We start from the raw sequence: 20,859 nt of genomic DNA, 5'->3' as shown, positions 1-20,859 counted from the left end.
TTAGCATCTAAAGAACAACTGTAGGATTAGATATATCAGATTCATCTGTACCATCCTAGACACCTTTAGCGGCAGCCTTTTGCTGTACTCTTTTATTTCAGAGTATCCTTAAAGCCTTTAGTTCAGCAAACTTCTATTGGTTCTAAGTGAAATATTGTTCTAGATAAGACAGTTCCTGTGAAGTGAACAGCTTACTGATAGTTGCAAGATAAAAGGGGCAAACAAAATCACAGGAAGTAAAATATAAGTAGTGACATGCAAGGGATACAAATTACAGAAGTTCAAAAGTAGAGACAGTCAAGAAGGGTTTTGTCTTTGCTAATAGTGGGTAAAGAAAACTAACATAAATAAGAAAAATCCATTTATATTCATACATATTTTCTGGAATGACATTGAAGAAAAAGATTCATAGTCACTTAGAACCATTCATTTTCTTCGCTAACTTCTTAATTCAACTTTCCCCAGAGGTGACTAAACTGATAGTAGGCTAGGACCTTGCTTGACTGTAGGCAAGGACAAGTTTCATTAGAATAATGATGATAATAGCTAACATGTATTGAGTATTTAATATATATCAAAAAATTTTATACAATCTTATGTATTCTCTATATATATATTCTATATATATGTATTTTAAAAATCATTTCCTTCTCACAACAGCTCAGTGAAATAGGTGCTGTTCTTAAAGAGTCAAACAGTTAATGACAGAATTAGGAACAATCAAGTCTAACATGAGAATCCCAGCTTGTAAACACCAAGCTGTGCTGCCTGTTACTCATGAGATGATTAGTATAGATGACGAGTAGTGCTCTGATTGGATGTTATGAGATAATGTTCAATCACATGAGGGTTTCTTTTTTTGTTATTTTCAACTTTTCAGTATTATTTAATATGGTCTATAGCCCCTCCTCTTTTCCTGAATCCCTGAGACTCCCCTTTGGAATCTCACAGTCATTTTTCCAAATACTCATCTATTTTTTAACTGTTAAATATTAATTACCTTGAAGGACAGAATTCAGATATTTCTTTTAATTGTCTAAAACCGCCTGTGAATGTATATGAAGTTAGGTTTAAGGGTCTTCCCGCCCTTATATTCTCAAATGTTCCCTTCCTTTTCTTACAGATGCTGGCCTAGAAGTCAAAGTAAAAGACCCACCAAAAGGAATGATACCACCAGGAACTCAGCTGGTCAAACCAAAGACTGAGCCTCAACCAAATAAGGTTAGGGGAGAATGAAATCAGAACATGAATCAGTCTGAAATTTATTAATTTTCTTCACTGATGCTTCAAGGTGGCCATCCAACGTCTAATATTTTACTTATTTCAGTATTTGAATTCTAAGTATGCCTAAGTAAACTTGAAGACTAGTATACTTGAAGTATAGAACTGTACTTTTTGGTTTCTTTGTATAATCCTATAGTAATTTATAGACTCTGTATACTTCCTGTTATTGAAAGTTTACAATGAACAAAATGTCTGTTGACATTAAAGTGTGTAAAGTTGTCAAGATTAAAGTATCCTGTGCTGTTAAATTCATTTCCTAACATCTAAAGAGTAAGTGCTATAGGAATTTTAGTAAACTACTTACTTAATAAAAAAAAAAAAGAAACATGGGTAGTAGAATTTATATCATACCTTCCTAAAAAGGAAAAAAGGTTCTTTTTTCCTTTTTATCATGTCTTCAAGGTTTAAAAAAGAACTTATCAATATATAAATAATTTTCTATTTTTTTTCAATGATTTGCAGTTTAATACTTAAAAATGTTCTCTTATTGTTACAAGTAAGCCATTGTTATTTGCACAGGAAAACCAGCTACAAATAATTTTGGAAGCTTTCTCAGAATTATAGTTTCAAGTCTATTTATCTCTTACCACTTATAAGGTCTCTCTTCCAAGATTTCCCTGTTTCATCTGTCTGCCTTTGCCTTTCTCAGGTTCGAAAATTTGTGGCCAAGGACAGTGCGGGGCTCCGTATCCGCAGCCACCCTTCCCTTCAGAGTGAGCAGATAGGCATAGTGAAGGTCAATGGAACCATCACTTTCATTGATGAGGTAATTTGTAAAGAAACACTTGGTAATAAATTTTGGATGAAAAATTTTTGCACCGTTTGCATGATATAAGGTTACCAAATTTTTTGTTAGAATATGTGTTAAGCAGTTTGGGTAGTGTTTGGAAAATTGTTTCACAGAATTTCAAAATTCTGTTCATTGAGTTTCAAACATTGCATTTATTTTTCTTTATCAATAAATAAATAACTAAAATTATATTTTTAGCATAAAAATTAACATGCTAGTCAGAGCCAGGATGAGAATTCAGTGAAAACGAGTAGTTTTTCTTGAACTTTTAAAATGTTTGTTTTTGTATGGGTTTATTGTATCACTTAACTTTGGACAAGACATTTTTCTAATAATACAGTTATGTAACTTCTGATATTAAAATCTAAATTGAGGGGAAGAAAGGCTTGTGTTCTTTTGGGAAACATCTGCTTTTATTATTGAAGTGCTTGTCTCAAAGTGTGACTTCTTTGTGCTTTTACTTCTAAGTGACAATGTGTTTTACAGTCTCACCATGTGAATTATCATACTGCTTGGCTTGCTGGTTTTTTCCCTTAAATATTCTCTCATACTTAACTTATGCAAAAACTAGATTCTTAATCTCCATGTCCACCATTATTTGCCTGCTTTGAGCCTTTCAGAACTTTGCTACCTTCCTCAGAATGACAGGTGGGCATGGCTTGTTTCTGTTGCTTGTATCCCATAGATCCACAATGATGATGGTGTGTGGCTGAGGCTGAATGATGAGACGATAAAGAAGTACGTTCCTAACATGAATGGTTACACCGAAGCCTGGTGCCTCTCTTTTAATCAGCATCTTGGGAAAAGTCTTCTGGTCCCTGTTGACGTAAGTAAAAGGTGGTTTTAAAGAGGATTATAGGTGTACCCTGTCCTCATTACAGGGCTTTCTTTAATTAAGGCTTCTCAGTTCTGAGGTAAACCACAACTAAATAACTAAATAACTAAATAAGTGCTTGAATTCTGAAAGCTTCTGTTTAATAAAGGTGAAGTTTGGCAAGGCTAAGGCCTTTAATACTTATATAGTCCATCACAGGAGGCAGCAGTAAATTAAAACTAGGCCTGCTGATTTCTTTCCAGGGAGACAGGGAATGAGAGTTGCTAATGAGCGTAGTTAACGTTTTCTTTCCCTTTCTTATTCACACTGCTGTTTGGAATGAACTCCACACTAATATTTAGGAATTCAGTATTACTATTCATTTCAGAACCATGTAGAATGTATTCTTTTATGGTGGCGTTTTGTAATTTTGTGTGTTGTCTAAGTGTGAATCTTTTCTTTCTTGGTGTATGATACTACCGCATTAAAACAAGGTGGATTTTTAGACTGGCGGCGCTCTAGTGCGCTAACTGAAGCTCGATCTCAGGGTCTGTGAGAATTCTATTAGCCTCTTTGACAGATGCAGTGGAGTACATAGAGCCAGTGTTCAGAAGTTTGCTGTGTCACTACCCTGATAGGAACCCACGGCTCTCTTTATGATTTGAGCAGAAATGTGTGATTTTTTTTTTTTTTCCCTTTTCATCTCAACCAAATATATGACTTTACTGGAGATAGAAAGCAAAAGGAAATAGCTCTTAGTATTTTCTAGTTTGACTTTATGTTGAAGAATGACTTGAATGATGTGACACTGCTAATAAATAGTACAGATAAATTTTTATTTAAAAAAAAAACCTTAGTATTTTAAACAGTCGAATTTCTTTAAAGAGAATCAGTGCACAAAGCTTGCTTTTTCTGTCAGATCAGTCACTGTGTTGTTTGTTTTTCTCCTTGATAGTCCAGAGTAATGTTCTCCAAAAGGGTGGTTATACAAAATGATGCTTTTGAAAAGAAAATAGTAGAACTTCTGTTTGGATTTATTAATCACATTATTTTTTCTATTCTTTTGTATTTGTTTTATAATAGTACAATGGGGAAGGAAGTTGTCTATATATTTTTAACTAATAGATGGGTGATAAAGTCTAGAGAGTTTTGGCCTACTGCTTTTTTTTTTTTTTCATCTAGGGTTAGAAACTTACCCTTAAATGGTTTTAATCCATCTCTTAGTATAGTAACCAAATATTCCTCAGGATAATGAAGATGATATTTTAAAGCAGTAATTACAGTAGCCATTGTGTTTATTTTGTTAGCAGTTTATATTTTAAATTTTGACCAATATAGGGTTTTGTATATTTTAAGGCCCTAATAAGGCATTATGTGAGATTACATTATGACATCCTCTGCTTCAAAGTATTTTTTTCCTAATTCCTCTGTGGCTCATTTGAGGAGGTACTTTTGGAGGAGATATTCATACAGCTAAAACAAGAGAATAAACAAAGGTAGCAAGGATGAGCAGAAAGTATTCTGAATCCCATGGCCTCATTTTGGAATCCTCATGTTCTATTACTTGATGCTTTTAAAATCTAGCCAAGAGATGGTTTTTAGCAGACAATCTTGAGGTCAGAGAGAGAGGAGGTAATAAAGGTAAGAGGGAAAACTAAATGGAGTGAGCCATACAATTACTCAATGGCTTTTCACTGCTGTGTGAATGAGGTTATCACTGACTTTACTGGAGACAGAAAGCAAAAGGAAGTAGCTTTTGGTATTTTCTAGTTTGTCCTTATGTTGAAACATGACATGAATTCTCTTTTGATGTAAGTAAGAGTATCTGCTATCACTAAGAAAACTGGGATTTTTCTGGTTCCTTAATTTTAAGGATGATAGTGACTTGAGATCCTTACAAATTAAAAGATGTCAGTAGAAAAGGTGGGCATCAAAGATACAGATAAGGAATCTGAAGGCTGAAAAAGGAGGAGAAAATGGAATCGAGGGCACACTGGTGAATTCTTTTTGTGATGGTGTGTGTGTCAGTAGGTAAGTTTTTAGGAATGAGGGAGAAAGGGAAGAGGTGAAAGAAACCATGATTTCCATAGGAAAGAGAGAAAAGCCATTAGCTGAGACTAAAACAATTGAGTTATGTTAGAGAGTTTAGAAATGCCATAAGAATTTGTAGTAATATTTGAGAGAAATAGCACGGTCTGACAAGGAAAACTACTTGTTTGGGGATTGTTGCTCCACGAAGGACCCAGTGAGACCACTGGATAGATCCATTCTGGAGACACCCTTCTTCCCCCATGACCCTGAGTCTCCAGAATTAAAAGAGCCAGGAAAGCAGACAATAGTGCTGGCCGGAGCTTCCTGGCCTGCTGTGACAAGAAAATAGGGACAAAAGGGAATTTCAGATGCTGATGAAAGAGCGATTGAGAGCACCAGCTGTGGGTTGCAGCTTAAGTTAGAAATGTGAAAGGATTAGTGGAGGGTCCAAGGGACTTGGAGGACTTAATAAAATGCAACAGTATAGTGAATGCACTGTACTAAAAGAGCTGGAAGGAGACAGGCAATTTGTGTGATAATGTAGCATATTTGAAATTGATTTCATAGTTAGAGCATTTTATTGAATGAAATGGATCGTTAATGTGGCCACATCCGCACGTACAGGTGCTGGCAATACTGTGACCTGTGAGCTTTGAAAGCAAGTTTGTTTACCATTGGAGAAAGGGTCCCATTAGGTACAGTATTAAGTTATGGGACAAATGGGAATAATTAGCTGTTGGATCAGGAAGAAGCCTAGCATAGTTCTGGTATAAAAATAAGAGGACAGGTAGATGAGCTAAGTAAGGATTTGCATTGTATGTTTGTGACCAAGGACAGAGGTGATGTGTGACAACTGGCATGGGGCTTCAGACAGAACTGGTATAAAGTTGCTTCAGTGTGGGTATTAGATGAAAACTGGAGTCAGAGCCTGGCATAGGCAGGGACAGGCTGATTTCCCAGGGTTTTGATTTTCGGGACCAGGACAGGCCTCTTCGACAGTCAGTAAGTTTTCCGTGAGTACCTTACTCTGCAGGACAGAGCATATGATGCCATCTCATCCCCTCAGGGAACTAATACAGCTAAAGAAATGCACTTTGCTGCTGCTTCCTTACCTCTTTTACTACTGGAGAAATAACTTGCCACCTACTCTCCCTTTTTATACTTCGTTGGTGAATGAATCAGCTGTCAGTTATGGCTAACCATTGTAAAACACTATTCAGTCAAACAAAAAGAAAGCTGGCAGATTTGAAATAAAATTAGAGATTATCAAGGACTGATGCCACTCACTTAAAAGGATGCAAAAGTACCAAAAAGTTGCCTTGAGCAATCTTTACGTCAGCGTGTTCAACTTTCTCTAGTTAAAACAATTTTGTGTTCACATGAATGCATGTACTGTATTTGGAGCCTGACTCAAGCAAACTGATGGGGAGGATAGGGGTAGGGATTGGAAACTGAACACTGAATATTTGATGACCTGTTTTTTAAAAAGATTGCCATAAATAGCCATATTTAGAATAAACTTTAAAGTGATTTTTGTTACCCTGTCCTGTTTCTGTACTCATATTGCAGAACCCTGGTTTTCATTGTAGATACGTTCTTTAGCCACATTTTGGCCTGACTGGCAGTAGTTCTATTTAGATGTCATTTAAAGTAAAAGTGTTAGTCACTCAGTCCTGTCTGACTCTTTGTGATCCCATGGACTATCGTCTGCCAGGCTCCTCTGACCATGGGGTTCTCCAGGCAAGAATACTGGAGTGGGTTGCCTTTCCCTTCTCCAGGGGATCTTCCCAACCCAGGGATTGAACCTTGGTCTCCTGCATTGCAGGCAGATTCTTTACTCTCTGAGCCACCAGGGAAGCCCTTAAATGTCATTACTTTACTAAAAAATAATGACATCCTAACTTGGTTCAAATATGACTTTAGTAATGCTCTTGTTTAGAGATTAAATAGCATTAGACATTCACATTATGAGTGTTCTTTCTAAAACCATTTTTAAATCAGTGGAAAGAATCAGGAGAACTATGAAGAACACAGATACTTTCTTGTGAGGTACTCATGGTCTCTTAGAACTTATTGCCCCTTTTAGAATACACTGTTTAACATTACATTTTAGTCTTTGTTTATGTTATTTCATTTGTCTAAAATGCTTTTGCTTCCTTTCCCCCCACCCCCGGCTTTTCTAATACTTTGCTAATTGGCCAGGCTCAAAAATTTCTGTTGACATTGCTCATCCATGTACTTAGTTATCACTTCACTAATTGTTCATTCAACATATGAGTCCCTACTGTGTACAGACAGACACTCAGCTGGGAAGAAGGCATTGGGTGGAGAGGCAGAGGGGAGGGGATACGAAATCATGAAGAGTGCAGTTCTAGTTCTCGGAATACTCTCTGTGTGATGTGACAGATGTGCTGTATTCACAAAGTTAAGTTGCACTGTGATAAGTTACAGAGGGGCTTCACTTAGGAGGTGACATTTGAGGCAGTCTCAGAGAAAAATTGCCAGAACAGAGTGATGGAATTTCACATTAGAGAATCAAATGTCCAAAGTTATGAAGACATGCTGCGTTTGGTAACTAATAAATAGTTAATAAGGATGAAGCATGAATTGAGGATAGAAAGATTCTACGTACTGGGGAAATTAACTTTCTCCCTTCCTGCTCAGGTAGCACCTTGTCTGTAAAAGCAGAAAAGGCTTACATCTTTCTCCAACTGCTCATAATGCTTGCCTTCTCTTTAGGCCATTTGTATTTATATACCTCTTATTTCTGTTTCTAAGCTGCTTACGGGTTCAGTTCAGTTCAGTCACTCAGTCGTGTCCGACTCTTTGTGACCCCATGAATCACAGCACTCCAGGCCTCCCTGTCCATCACCAACTCCCGGAGTTTACTCAAACTCATGTCCATCGAGTCGGTGATGCCATCCAGCCATCTCATCCTCTGTCGTCCCCTTCTCCTCCTGCCCCCAATCCCTCCCAGCATCAGGGTCTTTTCCAATGAGTCAACTCTTCGCACAAGGTGGCCAAAGTTTTGGAGTTTCAGCTTCAGCATCAGTCCTTCCAATGAACACCCAGGACTGATCTCCTTTAGGATGGACTGGTTGGATCTCCTTGCAGTCCAAGGGACTCTCAAGAGTCTTCTCCACCACCTGGGTTAGGACTCACGTAAGATCCCTTCTTACTCCTGTTTGTTTCTTCCAAAGTGTTAAATATTTTATTTCGTTTGTGGCAGACTTTCAACATTTGTTGAATGCTAAATTTTAATTCTTAGCATTTGGCATGATCATACTGTTTAAAATAATTTCTGACTGTCTTAGGCTCCTTACCTTTATTCCCTCATTTAATTTTCAGTATATCCATTTGATGTTAAGTTTGTATCATTCTTATTTTTCCAATGAGAGAAGAGAACTATTCTTTGAAGATCATAAGTAATGGAGCTAGTTCTAAAACTCCAGTCCATATAATTCCAAAGCCCATGCTTGTATGTTTAGTCTGCCTTCATCTAGTGAAGACATAAGGGTAAATGCAGTTATAAGAGAATAAAGTAAATATAGCTGTAAAAATCATATTATTTTGGCTATAATTCCACAATTACATAAATACAAATGCTCATAAACCTAATGATTAAATGAGGATGAATACTGTGATGTATGTTCAAGGATACCTGGGGAAAGCTGATTTTAAATTAAAATTCTTAAGATTTGGAAACTACACATGTAAGCTAATAGAATGTTTCATACACCAGGGAAAATATAAGTTTAAAAAGAGAGAGAAAATAATTATGCACATGATGTGGGAAACATTTGAGTGCCTGTGATAGAGCCTAAATTTTTTGGAAAACAAGTTTCCTTCTATTATAAAAATAGATACTAGTCATTTGAGATTTATAGGCACACTTCATTGTCTACTTTGTCAAAAATGAGGTCTTTTAACATTGTGAGGTTGAGTGATAAAGTTTATATCAAGGAAAGTAGATGATACCTCATTAGAAATATTCAAAGATGTGTTTATAATGCTAATATTATTCAAATTCTTACAGATGCAACTTGAGTGTCCATGTAATTATACAAACCACTTTCTACCTACTTAGGCTGATTGATGTTCACGTATAGAAGTAGGTTGATTTTTCTAAATTTGGGGACTCTGAAGATTTGGAGGATAGAAGGAAAAATATCATTTGATATTCTCTCATATAACGTTACTGAGAGTACTTGGTGAAATTAGCATATATTTCATGCATTTTATGTCCAGTTTAATTCTTTTGGGATACCTAATGATGCATGGTAGTCACAGCTTTAATATACCCCAGATTTCTTAGTTTTGTTTTCTTAACAAATTTGTGTGTATGTGTATGCATAGACCTGTTTTTCAGTCTTAGTAAATACTAAATATTTACTTAATATACCATTAATAAATATGTTGTCCTTAGGTGGGTGTCAGAAGCTTCACTTCATTCTTAAGCTTGACATTTAAGTTTCCTAAACAGAATGGAATTGAGGCCTTAAAATAACACTGTCATGGTATATATATTGTATTTAATTCTCCTGAGATACTTATCTTTTTCACTTTAAAAATGGCGATTCCTAACTCTGTGCTCAGGCATTGGGCATGTTTGGTCATGTATTTCACCATAAAAATTATTCTTTTATTTTGTTTCTTCTATGCCTTGAAGCTTATTGTCTTAGAGCTGCAATTTGATGTTCATCAATTTAGTTAGGTTTTTAGCATACTTTAGTTTTCTGATTTTATTTGGCAGAACATTTTTGCCTTCAGAATAGTCTCTGAGGATAAGATGACTTAGATTATTGTAGATATGTGTGTATTTGTGTATGTATATATATGTATATACATACATCATATATAATGGTACTCAGTCTATAAAATTATGCAGTATGAAAACTAATTTATATGTTTTAATAGTGAGAAATTGAGACTTTGAGGAAATTAATATTTTCATGCATGTTCATATCTTTAAGTTTTCCTATATTTTCGAAAGAAACTATGAAGTATATTTTATTTTTAAACTTCAGTTTTCTGTTTGGTGCTTTTTTGATACTTGATAAATGCAATATTTTTAGGACACCACATTTTAAAAATAGCCTTACAAAACAATTAATAGATAAAATAAAAATAGCCTTACAATAAACCAGTGTACACTAAGAATTTTCGACAAATGTAGAACAAAGCAAAAGAAGTGTCAAATTTGGATCCACATATAATTAACATGTACAAATTGTATTGGCAATTGGTTACCATGGTTAGTAGTTACATCACTTTAAGGTATCCAAAGCTATTTCAGGTCATACTAACTCATGCTCTCAGACTCACTGAGTTTAAACACTGAAATAAAGATAAAATTTTTAAAATTGTCAGTCACCACATTGCTTCTTTATTTCTAACTCAATCTGCATTCCTTCTTACAATGTTTTTCACATTGCTTTTAATATTAGAAAAAATTATGCTAAAAAACGTTGATAATGTTTTAGTCCAAAAGTCTGTACCACTATTGTCTGAAAAGGAGAAAAACCTTTGCGCAAATACTCCACAAATTCTTATATACATGGATGAACCAATAAGGAAGGACACCTTTTCACCCCCAAAAGGGCATTTCAGAATGCTTTGCAACATGTATCCACTTCACCTGAAGAGAAAGTACCCTGTCTGCTATCTATTTTTAAATGTGGAGGGAGCTTTGGTTTTTGTTTTTTGTTTTGCATTTATCTGTAGACACATTAATAGAAGCATTTTTCCCCTGGCTTTTATATGTCTTATATTTCTGTGTTAGCATAGATGTATGTATATGGATGTGTATCTACATCTGTCCATATACATATATACATGAGGAAGATACAGAACTGGAGAATATGAAATAAATTCTCATTATGTAAAATGACTTACATTGGTTTGGAATTTTGTTGTTCACAACTTTCAGTAACATTTTTAATATCCTCTTTTTTTGTATTTATATAAGCAGTAAAATTGTGTAATTGCTAGTTTCTGGAAAGATTTTAAGTTCAGATCAAGTAAATATATTTAATAGAATGATATATATATATATATGTAGATGTATATCATTTTAATTGTCATTAAAACGTTCTGTGAAAATGTTGATTTTTCTGGGACCGTGTTGCTGTGAATTGGTTGTTCCTTAACAGAATATTTTTAGACTGTATGTAGAGATTGTAAATGCTCTGTGTATTTCCTAAACTTTTGAAATGGAGAAAACTAGGTCTACCTTTTGATAAAAATTCAGATTTTTTTTTCTCTTATGTTTTTCTTACCAGATTTGCTAACAGCTTTCAGTAACATTTCCAAGTGATTTTTTTCCCACTTATAAAAGAGAGCAAAAGGGAAAAAATGAATTAGACTTTTTTTACTTTCTGATTTTTTTTGTACTTTAAAAAGTAATAACAAGTTCACGTATACTAACTACATGCACTTATTATTCATAGTCCTAGTTATACTATCTATACAATCTGTATTCTTCACATTGTCTTTATAAACAGCAGAGTGTTTTTTTATCATAAAACAAATCTGGCTTTACTGGAACAGATACGTCAGTCATTTAAAGGAGTTTTAAGTTGTCCGTCTTGCACTGTCTTAAGCTTGAAATCAATGTCTGGCTCTTAATTGTAGCAAATGGCATGACACACTATATCCATGGAGAGCTTTTGACAAAAATTTAGCTCAAATTCTCAAAGAAATGAGGATTTCTTTGGTGTGTGGTTTACTCAGGTGGCTTCAGTTCCCCTGTAGTGAAATAATACTCTGGTGCTGGTGCTGGCGTACAGAACGTTGTTACTCCTGTGAATGCGTCTTCTGCAGATCATCTCCTGTTCCCTTTCTTTGTTGATATTTTTCTTTCTTAAACTTTGTCACTCAGAATATCTTTAATGCTAGCCCAGGAGTCAGGGATTTGGACGTATTTGCATGGACTTCCAAAGCTTTTTTCCCCCAGGTGAGTTAACTGTAAGGAACAGTCATACATTATGCAGGTATTTCAGCATGTATAACAAACTTTACATTATATCTTTGAAGCCTGTGCTTAAGATTAATAATTTTTTTTTTTGCCAAAAACAATCTACATACAAAGTACTGCAATTGAGTTTCCGCATAAACCCTTTCCCTCTATTTCTGCCAAAGACTGCATTATTCAACTTTTACTTGACTTCAGATTTGCTATATTATATTTAATTTTATGACTAGCTTCTCTAGCAGTTATATACAAGTCTAGCTTTTTTAGACCTTGCTTATTAAGTGGGAGAATTTCAACCCCATGGCTATTCTGTTTTTTCCCTAGCCTTGCTCAGTGCTGTTTTGAATATTCATCTGAGAATGGGATGGAATTGCAAGGAGCAAAAAATAACATTGCAGTTCGTCAGTTTCATATGATGGTGCCCAGGTCTTAAATCTCTGTGTTGAATAAAACATGAATTTTAGAATTGCTTGAGAATAACAGACATAGTTCTGTGATTTTAGGTCTATCAGTTCTTTTTATACTGTTCAGTATTTTAAAAAGAGGATAAACTTTGCTGTACATTTATTAATTTATGTATTTCTTTAATCAATAAAATATTGATTGAAATATTTTATTCCTATGTTGTCATTCAGTAAAGAACTTGCAGTTATTATTAGTTTTTGCCAAGACTTTTCCTCTCACTGTTTCCCTGAGTGGTCAAATGAGAAATATTGTCAAAACTTAATTAAATGCTCAAGGTGTATCATAAACCAGTGAAACTGTTTTTTCACTAAATCTGTTACTATTTGCTTAGTTTTTACATCATACCATGGAATTTTTAAAACATCAGTTGTACATATGACTAATTTTACTCTTTAAACTAGAAATAGTTGTATTTGCTACAACTAAATGATGTATTTGCTAAAATTAATTATTCACCTCTAGACATTTTAAATGTTTACTGAAAACCTGGTGAGTACAATAGCCCAATTAAAGTTTAAACCTTACTCTCGATTTTGAGTACTGTCTTTGTATTCTTATAGGTGTGCACATGTATAAATTTTTACAAATATGCATACATAGGTATATAAATATATTTTATTTTAGATTTAAAATTTTTCAAATAGTTAAAATCCTCATTTTCATGAAATTGTCAGGTAGTAACTGAGTGTTGGATTAATATGATACAAAATTATACTAAAAGTAAGTAAATATTGTCCATACCTTGTATTTGTGTAAGTCAAAATTGATGATTGTTCATCACCACAATGAGATTTGCAAGATATTATGTGAAGGTTAATAATGGATTTAAAATTTTTCCTGACCAATCCTATATTGAAGTCACAGGTACATAGAATTTTTGAATCTACATTTTTTAACCTTATGATTTTATTTTTAGTTTCTACCACATAATGGGCATCTATACATATCTTTTAGAATGATGCTACTCTTAGGGATAGAGCTATTCAGTCACATTTTATCTTGCATAATATATTAGTAGATTTTTAAATTTTACCCTATTTATAACATAACTAAATATCAATTTAATTTTAACCTAGTGTTTGAATAAGTGTTCCATTATGATCATTTTTTACTGTATTTGAATAAAGCAATTTGTAGAGCCTGTATCACTGTGTTTAAAAGTGTAGTTTCGGGACTTCCCTGGTGGTCCAGTGGCTAAGACTCCTTGCTCCCAATACAGGGAGCCTGGGTTTGATCCCTGGCGGGGAACTAGATCCCACATGCCACAGCTGAAAGATCCCACGTGCCCCAACTGAGACCTGGTGCGGCCACATAAATAAATAAAAAAAAATGTTTTAAAGTGCAGTTCAGATGTGTTTTAGAGAAGTAATAATGACAATGGAAGAACTTCCAGTGTGGAAATTTTGTTTACATCTAGTTGGGAAAAAGAGAAAATATGGGAAGGTTGTTCTTTCTCTTTATTGCATTTATACAGAAAGTAATTTCATCATGGCATTCAGATTCAACAAAAAGTTTAAGGCATGGTCTTCTCTTTCATTTTTGAAGTGATTCTGATATCCAAATACATTATATTTATACAAGCTGCATTTTTAATGTTAATCTCTCCTCTCTACTAAAACATGATCATCTTTTTCTGTTAATAGCATTAATATATCACTGTCTAATAATAGCCTAGCAAATCAACGAGACTTTTATTTGTGCTATATTAAGAAAAGGTGAGTTATTAAACTCTTATAAGTACTCTTATTCATAACTAGTTAATATTGAGTAGTCTTATTTCTTGCACATTTTTCATCATTGTTATCTCTGTTTATAGATAAGTCTCCAGAATTTTCATACCTGTTTTCCTATTCGTTAATAGTTGTTACAAACAAAAATGGAAGAAAATGAAGATTTAGACTTTTTAACCCATACCAACAGGCAGTAATGCAATAAGAACGATTCAGAATTCTTCAGTTGTGGTTCATATAGTCAATTATTTTCATTTCTCCAATTGTTAAATATTTCACTGACAGAAGTAAAATCAAGTAGTACCATGTTCCTCAAATTAGAGGGGACAGGAGCTAAAGTTCAGCTGCTCTCCTGCTATAATTTTCTTCACCAGCTCTAATTTAAACATTATTCAGAATTGAAAAGTGGAAAGATTCTTTAACATAGTGTTAACAAACACTTCAGTTATCTCTGGATATGTGCTCTTTTTCTTAGTTGGTGTATTACGGACTTGCTTTAAAAGCTATTAAGAGTATATCGAAAGTGATAATAGATTGTATTTTGTTTACTTTCTTTTTCCTATTCAAATTTTCAGGAACCTAAAACTAATACTGATGACTTTTTCAAAGACATAAACTCCTGCTGCCCACAGGAAGCCACAATGCAAGAACAAGATATGCCGTTCTTGCGAGGAGGGCCAGGCATGTACAAGGTAGTGAAGACGGGACCTTCCGGTCACAACATCAGAAGCTGCCCTAACCTTAGAGGTATCCCAATTGGAATGTTAGTTCTGGGAAACAAAGTCAAAGCAGTGGGAGAGGTATGGATTCTTGTAGCTTCATGACTTCTAAGACATTCATTCTTAATATAATACAACCAAAGCATCTCTCTCTTCCAGAGGTTGTCATTTCCATCCCAGGTTTTTAAATGTTAATGTTCTTTATCTTTGCTTGTGTTGAAAATACTAATGCTGTTTTTCTGTGCTTTTTTAAAATAATTTTATTCTCATGATTATTCTTGTGAAAGCAATGTAGCAAAATGATTTGTACTGTTTATAAATGTTCGGTATTTGCACATATCTTTCCGTTATTACGAATGTGTACTACACTGTCATGGACGAACAGCACTTTAAAATACTTGCTGTGAATCAGCGTGGAGATGTGTTTAAAGGGTTCCATTTCTTTGTTCCCATCCGTGAGTCTCACTGAAGTCCTGAGCAAATGACATCACTCTCTCGCCCGCTCTGGCGTTTGCCTCAGCTGATGTAGTGTGTCATGCTATTTCTCAGCGTCAGGGGCCCTGTCAACCTAAGTAAGAGAAAGTGTGCTGTGTTAGGGCGTTTTACGTGCCAAACAAAGAGCCACGTGTGTGGGGGTACCATTTACATTTATGTATGAATTATCCTGTGCCTTAAAAACATACTGTTGTTACTGAAGTCATTCAGTAGCTACTGAAGGACTACTGAAGTCAAAAGTGAGCATTATTTTACAAGATTGTTTATTGATTTCTGTCTTACCTCAGGCTGTGGTCTTAATTTCAGAAACTAACTTGATGATAGAGAGTTACTGGAATAATTGCTCAAACTTTTTGCTGGTCTTCGGCCTGAGTGCTCTGAAAGAATCAAGCCAATCAATCATGCTTTTTGTTATGTACTAGGTAACCAATTCTGAAGGTACATGGGTGCAGCTGGATAAGAACAGCATGGTAGAGTTCTGTGAGAGTGATGAAGGAGAGGCATGGTCCTTAGCTAGAGACAGAGGCGGAAACCAGTACCTCCGACATGAAGATGGCAAGTTGGCTTAAATTTGTGATTTATTCCGTTTTACCTTTGCAATCAGAAATTTTAAGTGTGCTGTATTTCTTCTGTTGTAAAGAGCTTTTATGTGTGTTTATTTCTGAAGTAAAATCAAAGCTGAAGGTTTAAAAATCTTGGAAGTGTTGAACTTTCTGTGTGAAATACCTAGGTGCTAAGTGAATACACATAAAAGAAGAGAATTAAAAGGAAATGTGAAACTTAGGAATTGGTCTTGTAAAACCTGCTTTTTAATTTCATTAATAAAATCATAATTTTATTAAATGTTATTAAATCATAATTGAATTGATAATTCTTCTGTTCCTGTTGAGGACTAGACGTTTTACTCTTTCTACCATTAAATGGGAGTTCAGTTTTCAAGCCACTGATCATTGTACTTCTCCGAGGCAATTTCATCCTATTGAATTCTCTGCTAGTTAAAGGAGCATTGAGGATATGCATAGTTTCTTTTGGGGTTTTCCTATTTTGTTGTTAGAATTTCAGCTTTAAACTTTATTTTGCTATTTTTCAACAGTGATCTTATTTAATAAGAGATTTTCCATTTTGTCCTCTCTTCATTCTCCTGGTGGCCAAACCTTGTTCAGACCATGTCATCATGTGAAAGTGAAGTTGCTCAGTCGTGTCCAACTCTTTGCAACCCCATGGACTGTAACCTACCACACTTCTCCATCCATGGGATTTTTCCAGGCAAGAGTACTGGAGTGGGTTGTCATTTCCTTCCCCAGAGGATCTTCCCGACCCGGGGATTGAACCTGGGTCTCCCAGATTGTAGGCAGACGTTTTACCATCTGAGCCACCAGGGAAGTCATGTCATTGTTTAGGTGAAGCTTTAACTGATCCTGAAAGAGTAAAGGGCTATCTCTGATCCTAAAGATCCCAATTCGCTGCGAGAACAAAACTGATACTACATAGAAGTTAATTTTTATTTCTTCATATTCAGATTGTGCATCCCTCGTGGTCAGCCACAGATTCTTTATCTTTGTATTCCTAGTGCTAAAACAGTTTTGGCACATACTCGTTGTTCACTAAGTTTTCTAAATACAGACTGAGTCACAAAAGTATTATCAAAATAAGACTTTTCTACCAAATCTCAAAATTTATAGATAGGGTCAGACTGTTAAAAGAACATGCGTTTTTTAATCCAGAAGAGTATAAAGTTTTAATAACCGTTATCCAAGAGGTAATATGGCCGTAGTATAGATAGATTCAGGAAAGTTTGGAATTCGTATGGATAACAGAGTATGTTTAGATTTATTAACATGGTACATTAAACATTCTCCCATTTTCCTCACAACATGCCTTTGAGATAGGTTATATAATCTTCATTTTACAGTTAAGGAAACTAAAGGTCTTAGAATTTATATGGCTTCACAGCTGAATTCTACCAAAAATTTAGAGAAGAGCTAACACCTATCTTACTCAAACTCTTCCAGAAAATTGCAGATGAAGGTAAGCTTCCAAACTCATTCTATGAGGCCACCATCACCCTAATTCCAAAACCAGACAAAGATGCCACAAAAAAAGAAAACTACAGGCCAATATCACTGATGAACATAGATGCAAAAATCCTTAACAAAATTCTAGCAAACAGAATCCAACAACATATTAAAAAAATCATACACCATGACCAAGTGGGCTTTATCCCAGGAATGCAAGGATTCTTCAATATCCGCAAATCAATCAATGTAATACACCACATTAACAAATTGAAAGATAAAAACCATATGATTATCTCAATAGATGCAGAGAAAGCCTTTGACAAAATTCAACACTCATTTATGATTAAAACTCTCCAGAAAGCAGGAATAGAAGGAACATACCTCAACATAATAAAAGCTATATATGACAAACCCACAGCAAGCATCACCCTCAATGGTGAAAAATTGAAAGCATTTCCCCTGAAATCAGGAACAAGACAAGGGTGCCCACTCTCACCACTACTATTCAACATAGTGTTGGAAGTTTTGGCCACAGCAATCAGAGCAGAAAAAGAAGTAAAAGGAATCCAGATAGGAAAAGAAGAAGTGAAACTCTCACTGTTTGCAGATGACATGATCCTCTACATAGAAAACCCTAAAGACTCTACCAGAAAATTACTAGAGCTAATCAATGAATATAGTAAAGTTGCAGGATATAAAATTAACACACAGAAATCCCTTGCATTCCTATATACTAACAATGAAAAAACAGAAAGAGAAATTAAGGAAACAATACCATTCACCATTGCAACAAAAAGAATAAAATACTTAGGAGCATATCTACCTAAAGAAACAAAAGACCTATACATAGAAAACTATAAAACACTGATGAAAGAAATCAAATAGAATTTATAATGGCTTGTTATACCACTGGATACCAGGCAGATGAAAGGCTTGAGCCAGAATCTTCATTCATATTTCAAATGCTGTGCTCATTATACCACACTGCATCAGTTATCCCCTGAACACTACTTGAGAACCTGCTTCTCTTCCCTTGTCTTTTATGGATACATTTTTCTTACTCAAGGATGATATCATAAAATAATGTTCTGAGAGAGTAGAACGGTTCTTCATTATGTTTTGAAAAGTAGATTTCATGTAAATCAGACATTTTACAAAGTAACTTTAGCAGTTATAGTATACATACTACATATATATTAGTAATCTATTTATTACATATCCATCAGTCTTTAAACATTTCCATTTTACAGAGATATTGAGATACAAATGAAATAACCTAAAGTGAGATCAGCTTTTTATAAACATAATTAAATAAATAATCTGAGAATGGTTTAAGTGACTTTCAGAGCCTTTGTAGCTTAGAAATCATTTTAACTTTTAACACCAAGGCTTCCCTGGTGGCTCAGAGGTAAAGGATCCACCTGCGACGCAGGAGACGTGGGTTTGATCCCTGGGTCGGGAAGATCCCCTGGAGAAGGAAATGGCAACCCACTCCAGTATTCTTGCCTGGGAAATACAAAGGACAGAGGAGCCTGAGCCACAGCCCATCAGGCTGCAAAAGAGTCGGACACAATTTAGTGACTAAACAACAAACAACAGCAATCATTTTAACTAGCAATGAGCGTAAATTCCAACAGTGGACTCTGGAACTACACTGCCAGGCTGCTAATGCCAGCTCTATAGCTTTTCGTTTGTATGACTTTGGCCAAATTACCTGGTATCTCTGTGCCTCTGTTTTCTCATTTACAAAATGAAGATAATTTATAAGTTCAATATGAAAGCTAAGTGAACAAATAACAAAGCTGGCAGATGGTAAGGTTAGCTACTATTGTTAAAATGTAAAATGCTTTCCATACTAAGGAGTAAGATTTAATATGGGAAATTGTATTCCCATCTATTCAGAAAGTAGAAGGTTCTTTCTGTATAAAATGCTTCTTAAATTAGGAAGTTGTTTCTACTAAAGTATATACTCAACCCTAAAAGAGGTGTTAAGTTTAAATTTCTCTGTAATCGCTTAATGATTTTTTTGCTGTATGTGTGTGTGTATATATATATAGTGTGAATCTTAATATTTTGATATAAAATCTGGGGTCATAGGAAAGAGATAAGAAGCTAGTGCCTTCAAGTCACTAAGATCAGTTTGATGTGTTACTCAAATAGTCTGCTCATTGTAACTGAATTTAATATGGAAATAAGATTTGGCACTATAGTAATTTATTCATGTAGATTAGCGTAAGTAAAGCAAAACCTTTCCTCTTTGTAAAAATCCTTTGTAGGTCTTTGATGTCTGTAGATAAAGCTAATAGGCAAAGATACTGCTGTGGTCAAAATAGACATACTTAGTACTTAGACCTTCTCAGTCTAGAGGGTGAGAGCAAAGCTGTCTTTTTCCATTCAGATTGTTGTTCATGGGTAAATTTCAGAAGAAATATTTCGCTGCTGAAACACCTCATACTGAAGAGTTTTGCCTAAGAGAAGTGCTCGATTGGTTTCTTGAAAAAAAAAAAAAAAGCCTAGACATGCTGGTAAAGAATAGACCATACACTACGGCCAGTGGAACAGAATTCTGACTTACGGGCAGGAAGAAAACATTGCCACTCTCTTCTAATTCCATTTTCAGTTTAAAGGGATATAAATTGTAAAGTATATTTTAAACTATCAGCTATTCATAATGATGCTTTAGTGGAATAAATACTATTTTCTCTTTTTCACCATTCATTTGATAGATTTTATTTTGCCCTTAATTAGTTACATTGTGTTAATAAAAGTGCTTATAAAACCAGGTTTATCATCCTTCCATTTAGGGAATATATGTTTTATATAATGAGTAAAAATAAGTACAAAGTTAAATTTTCCATAATTTTCACACTGAGAACTTAAAATATTTTATAAGTGAAAATTTCTTTTGATACCATATACTTGATATTTTGAAAATACTTTTCTATTTGAATACTGGTATAGAAGATATTTTAATTTCTGATTTATGGGACATCCATTTTTATTTTATAAAATGTCCATGTATAAGTTTGTTACAAATACAAGTTCCTGGTCCAGAAATATTAATATACATTCAGTGATGTATCCTGCCACAATAAAAGCAAATTGACTCCATAAGAGCGTATTCCATTTCTAAATATAATAGTGGATTAGATAGATGAAAACAAAGCTTTGTCTTGCACTTCATCGGTGTCAGTGACTTAACTGGCAGATTTATTATCAAATCTAAATGTGAGGTTATTTTGAAATTTGCTCATCATAAAAATCTTTCTTGCCATTTTCTCTCTTTATTCTATATAGAATAGCATATAGGAAACTAATTTTATAGATGTTCCTTTTATTGTAGAACAAGTTCTTCTGGATCAAAATTCTCAAACTCCTCCTCCAAGCCCTTTCTCAGTACAAGCTTTTAATAAAGGGGCAAGCTGCAGTGCCCAAGGATTTGATTATGGACTTGGAAATAATAAAGGTAGGTGTTTAAAAGTGAGTTTTTTACTTACCTAACAATTGTAATATTTTCATTACCTTCTCTTATACCCGTTA

General features: G+C 34.5%; 1 protein-coding gene across 13 annotated transcripts in view; it reads left to right on the top strand.

The window, feature by feature from the left end:
• The window catches only part of MYCBP2 (MYC binding protein 2), a 261,314-nt gene that overhangs the window by 180,474 nt on the left and 59,981 nt on the right, over positions 1 to 20,859 (top strand). For 12 of the 13 annotated variants that reach the window (XR_006338897.1, XM_043892028.1, XM_043892023.1 and 9 more), the window contains 6 exons: positions 1,124 to 1,221; positions 1,934 to 2,050; positions 2,760 to 2,900; positions 14,663 to 14,887; positions 15,724 to 15,856; positions 20,663 to 20,785. Coding sequence is in view for 12 of the 13 variants with exons in the window: in XM_043892028.1 (XP_043747963.1) it covers positions 1,124 to 1,221; positions 1,934 to 2,050; positions 2,760 to 2,900; positions 14,663 to 14,887; positions 15,724 to 15,856; positions 20,663 to 20,785 (837 nt within the window). In the remaining variant the exon portion in view is untranslated. The remainder of the gene's footprint in view (positions 1 to 1,123; positions 1,222 to 1,933; positions 2,051 to 2,759; positions 2,901 to 14,662; positions 14,888 to 15,723; positions 15,857 to 20,662; positions 20,786 to 20,859) is intronic. The other variant, XM_043892027.1, reaches the window with a different exon arrangement.

The sequence above is a fragment of the Cervus elaphus genome, chromosome 30 (assembly GCF_910594005.1).
Source record: "Cervus elaphus chromosome 30, mCerEla1.1, whole genome shotgun sequence".
Classification (NCBI taxonomy): Eukaryota; Metazoa; Chordata; class Mammalia; order Artiodactyla; family Cervidae; genus Cervus; species Cervus elaphus.
Note: the sequence above shows the minus strand (reverse complement) of the source record. Positions and strands in the feature narration are given on the sequence as shown.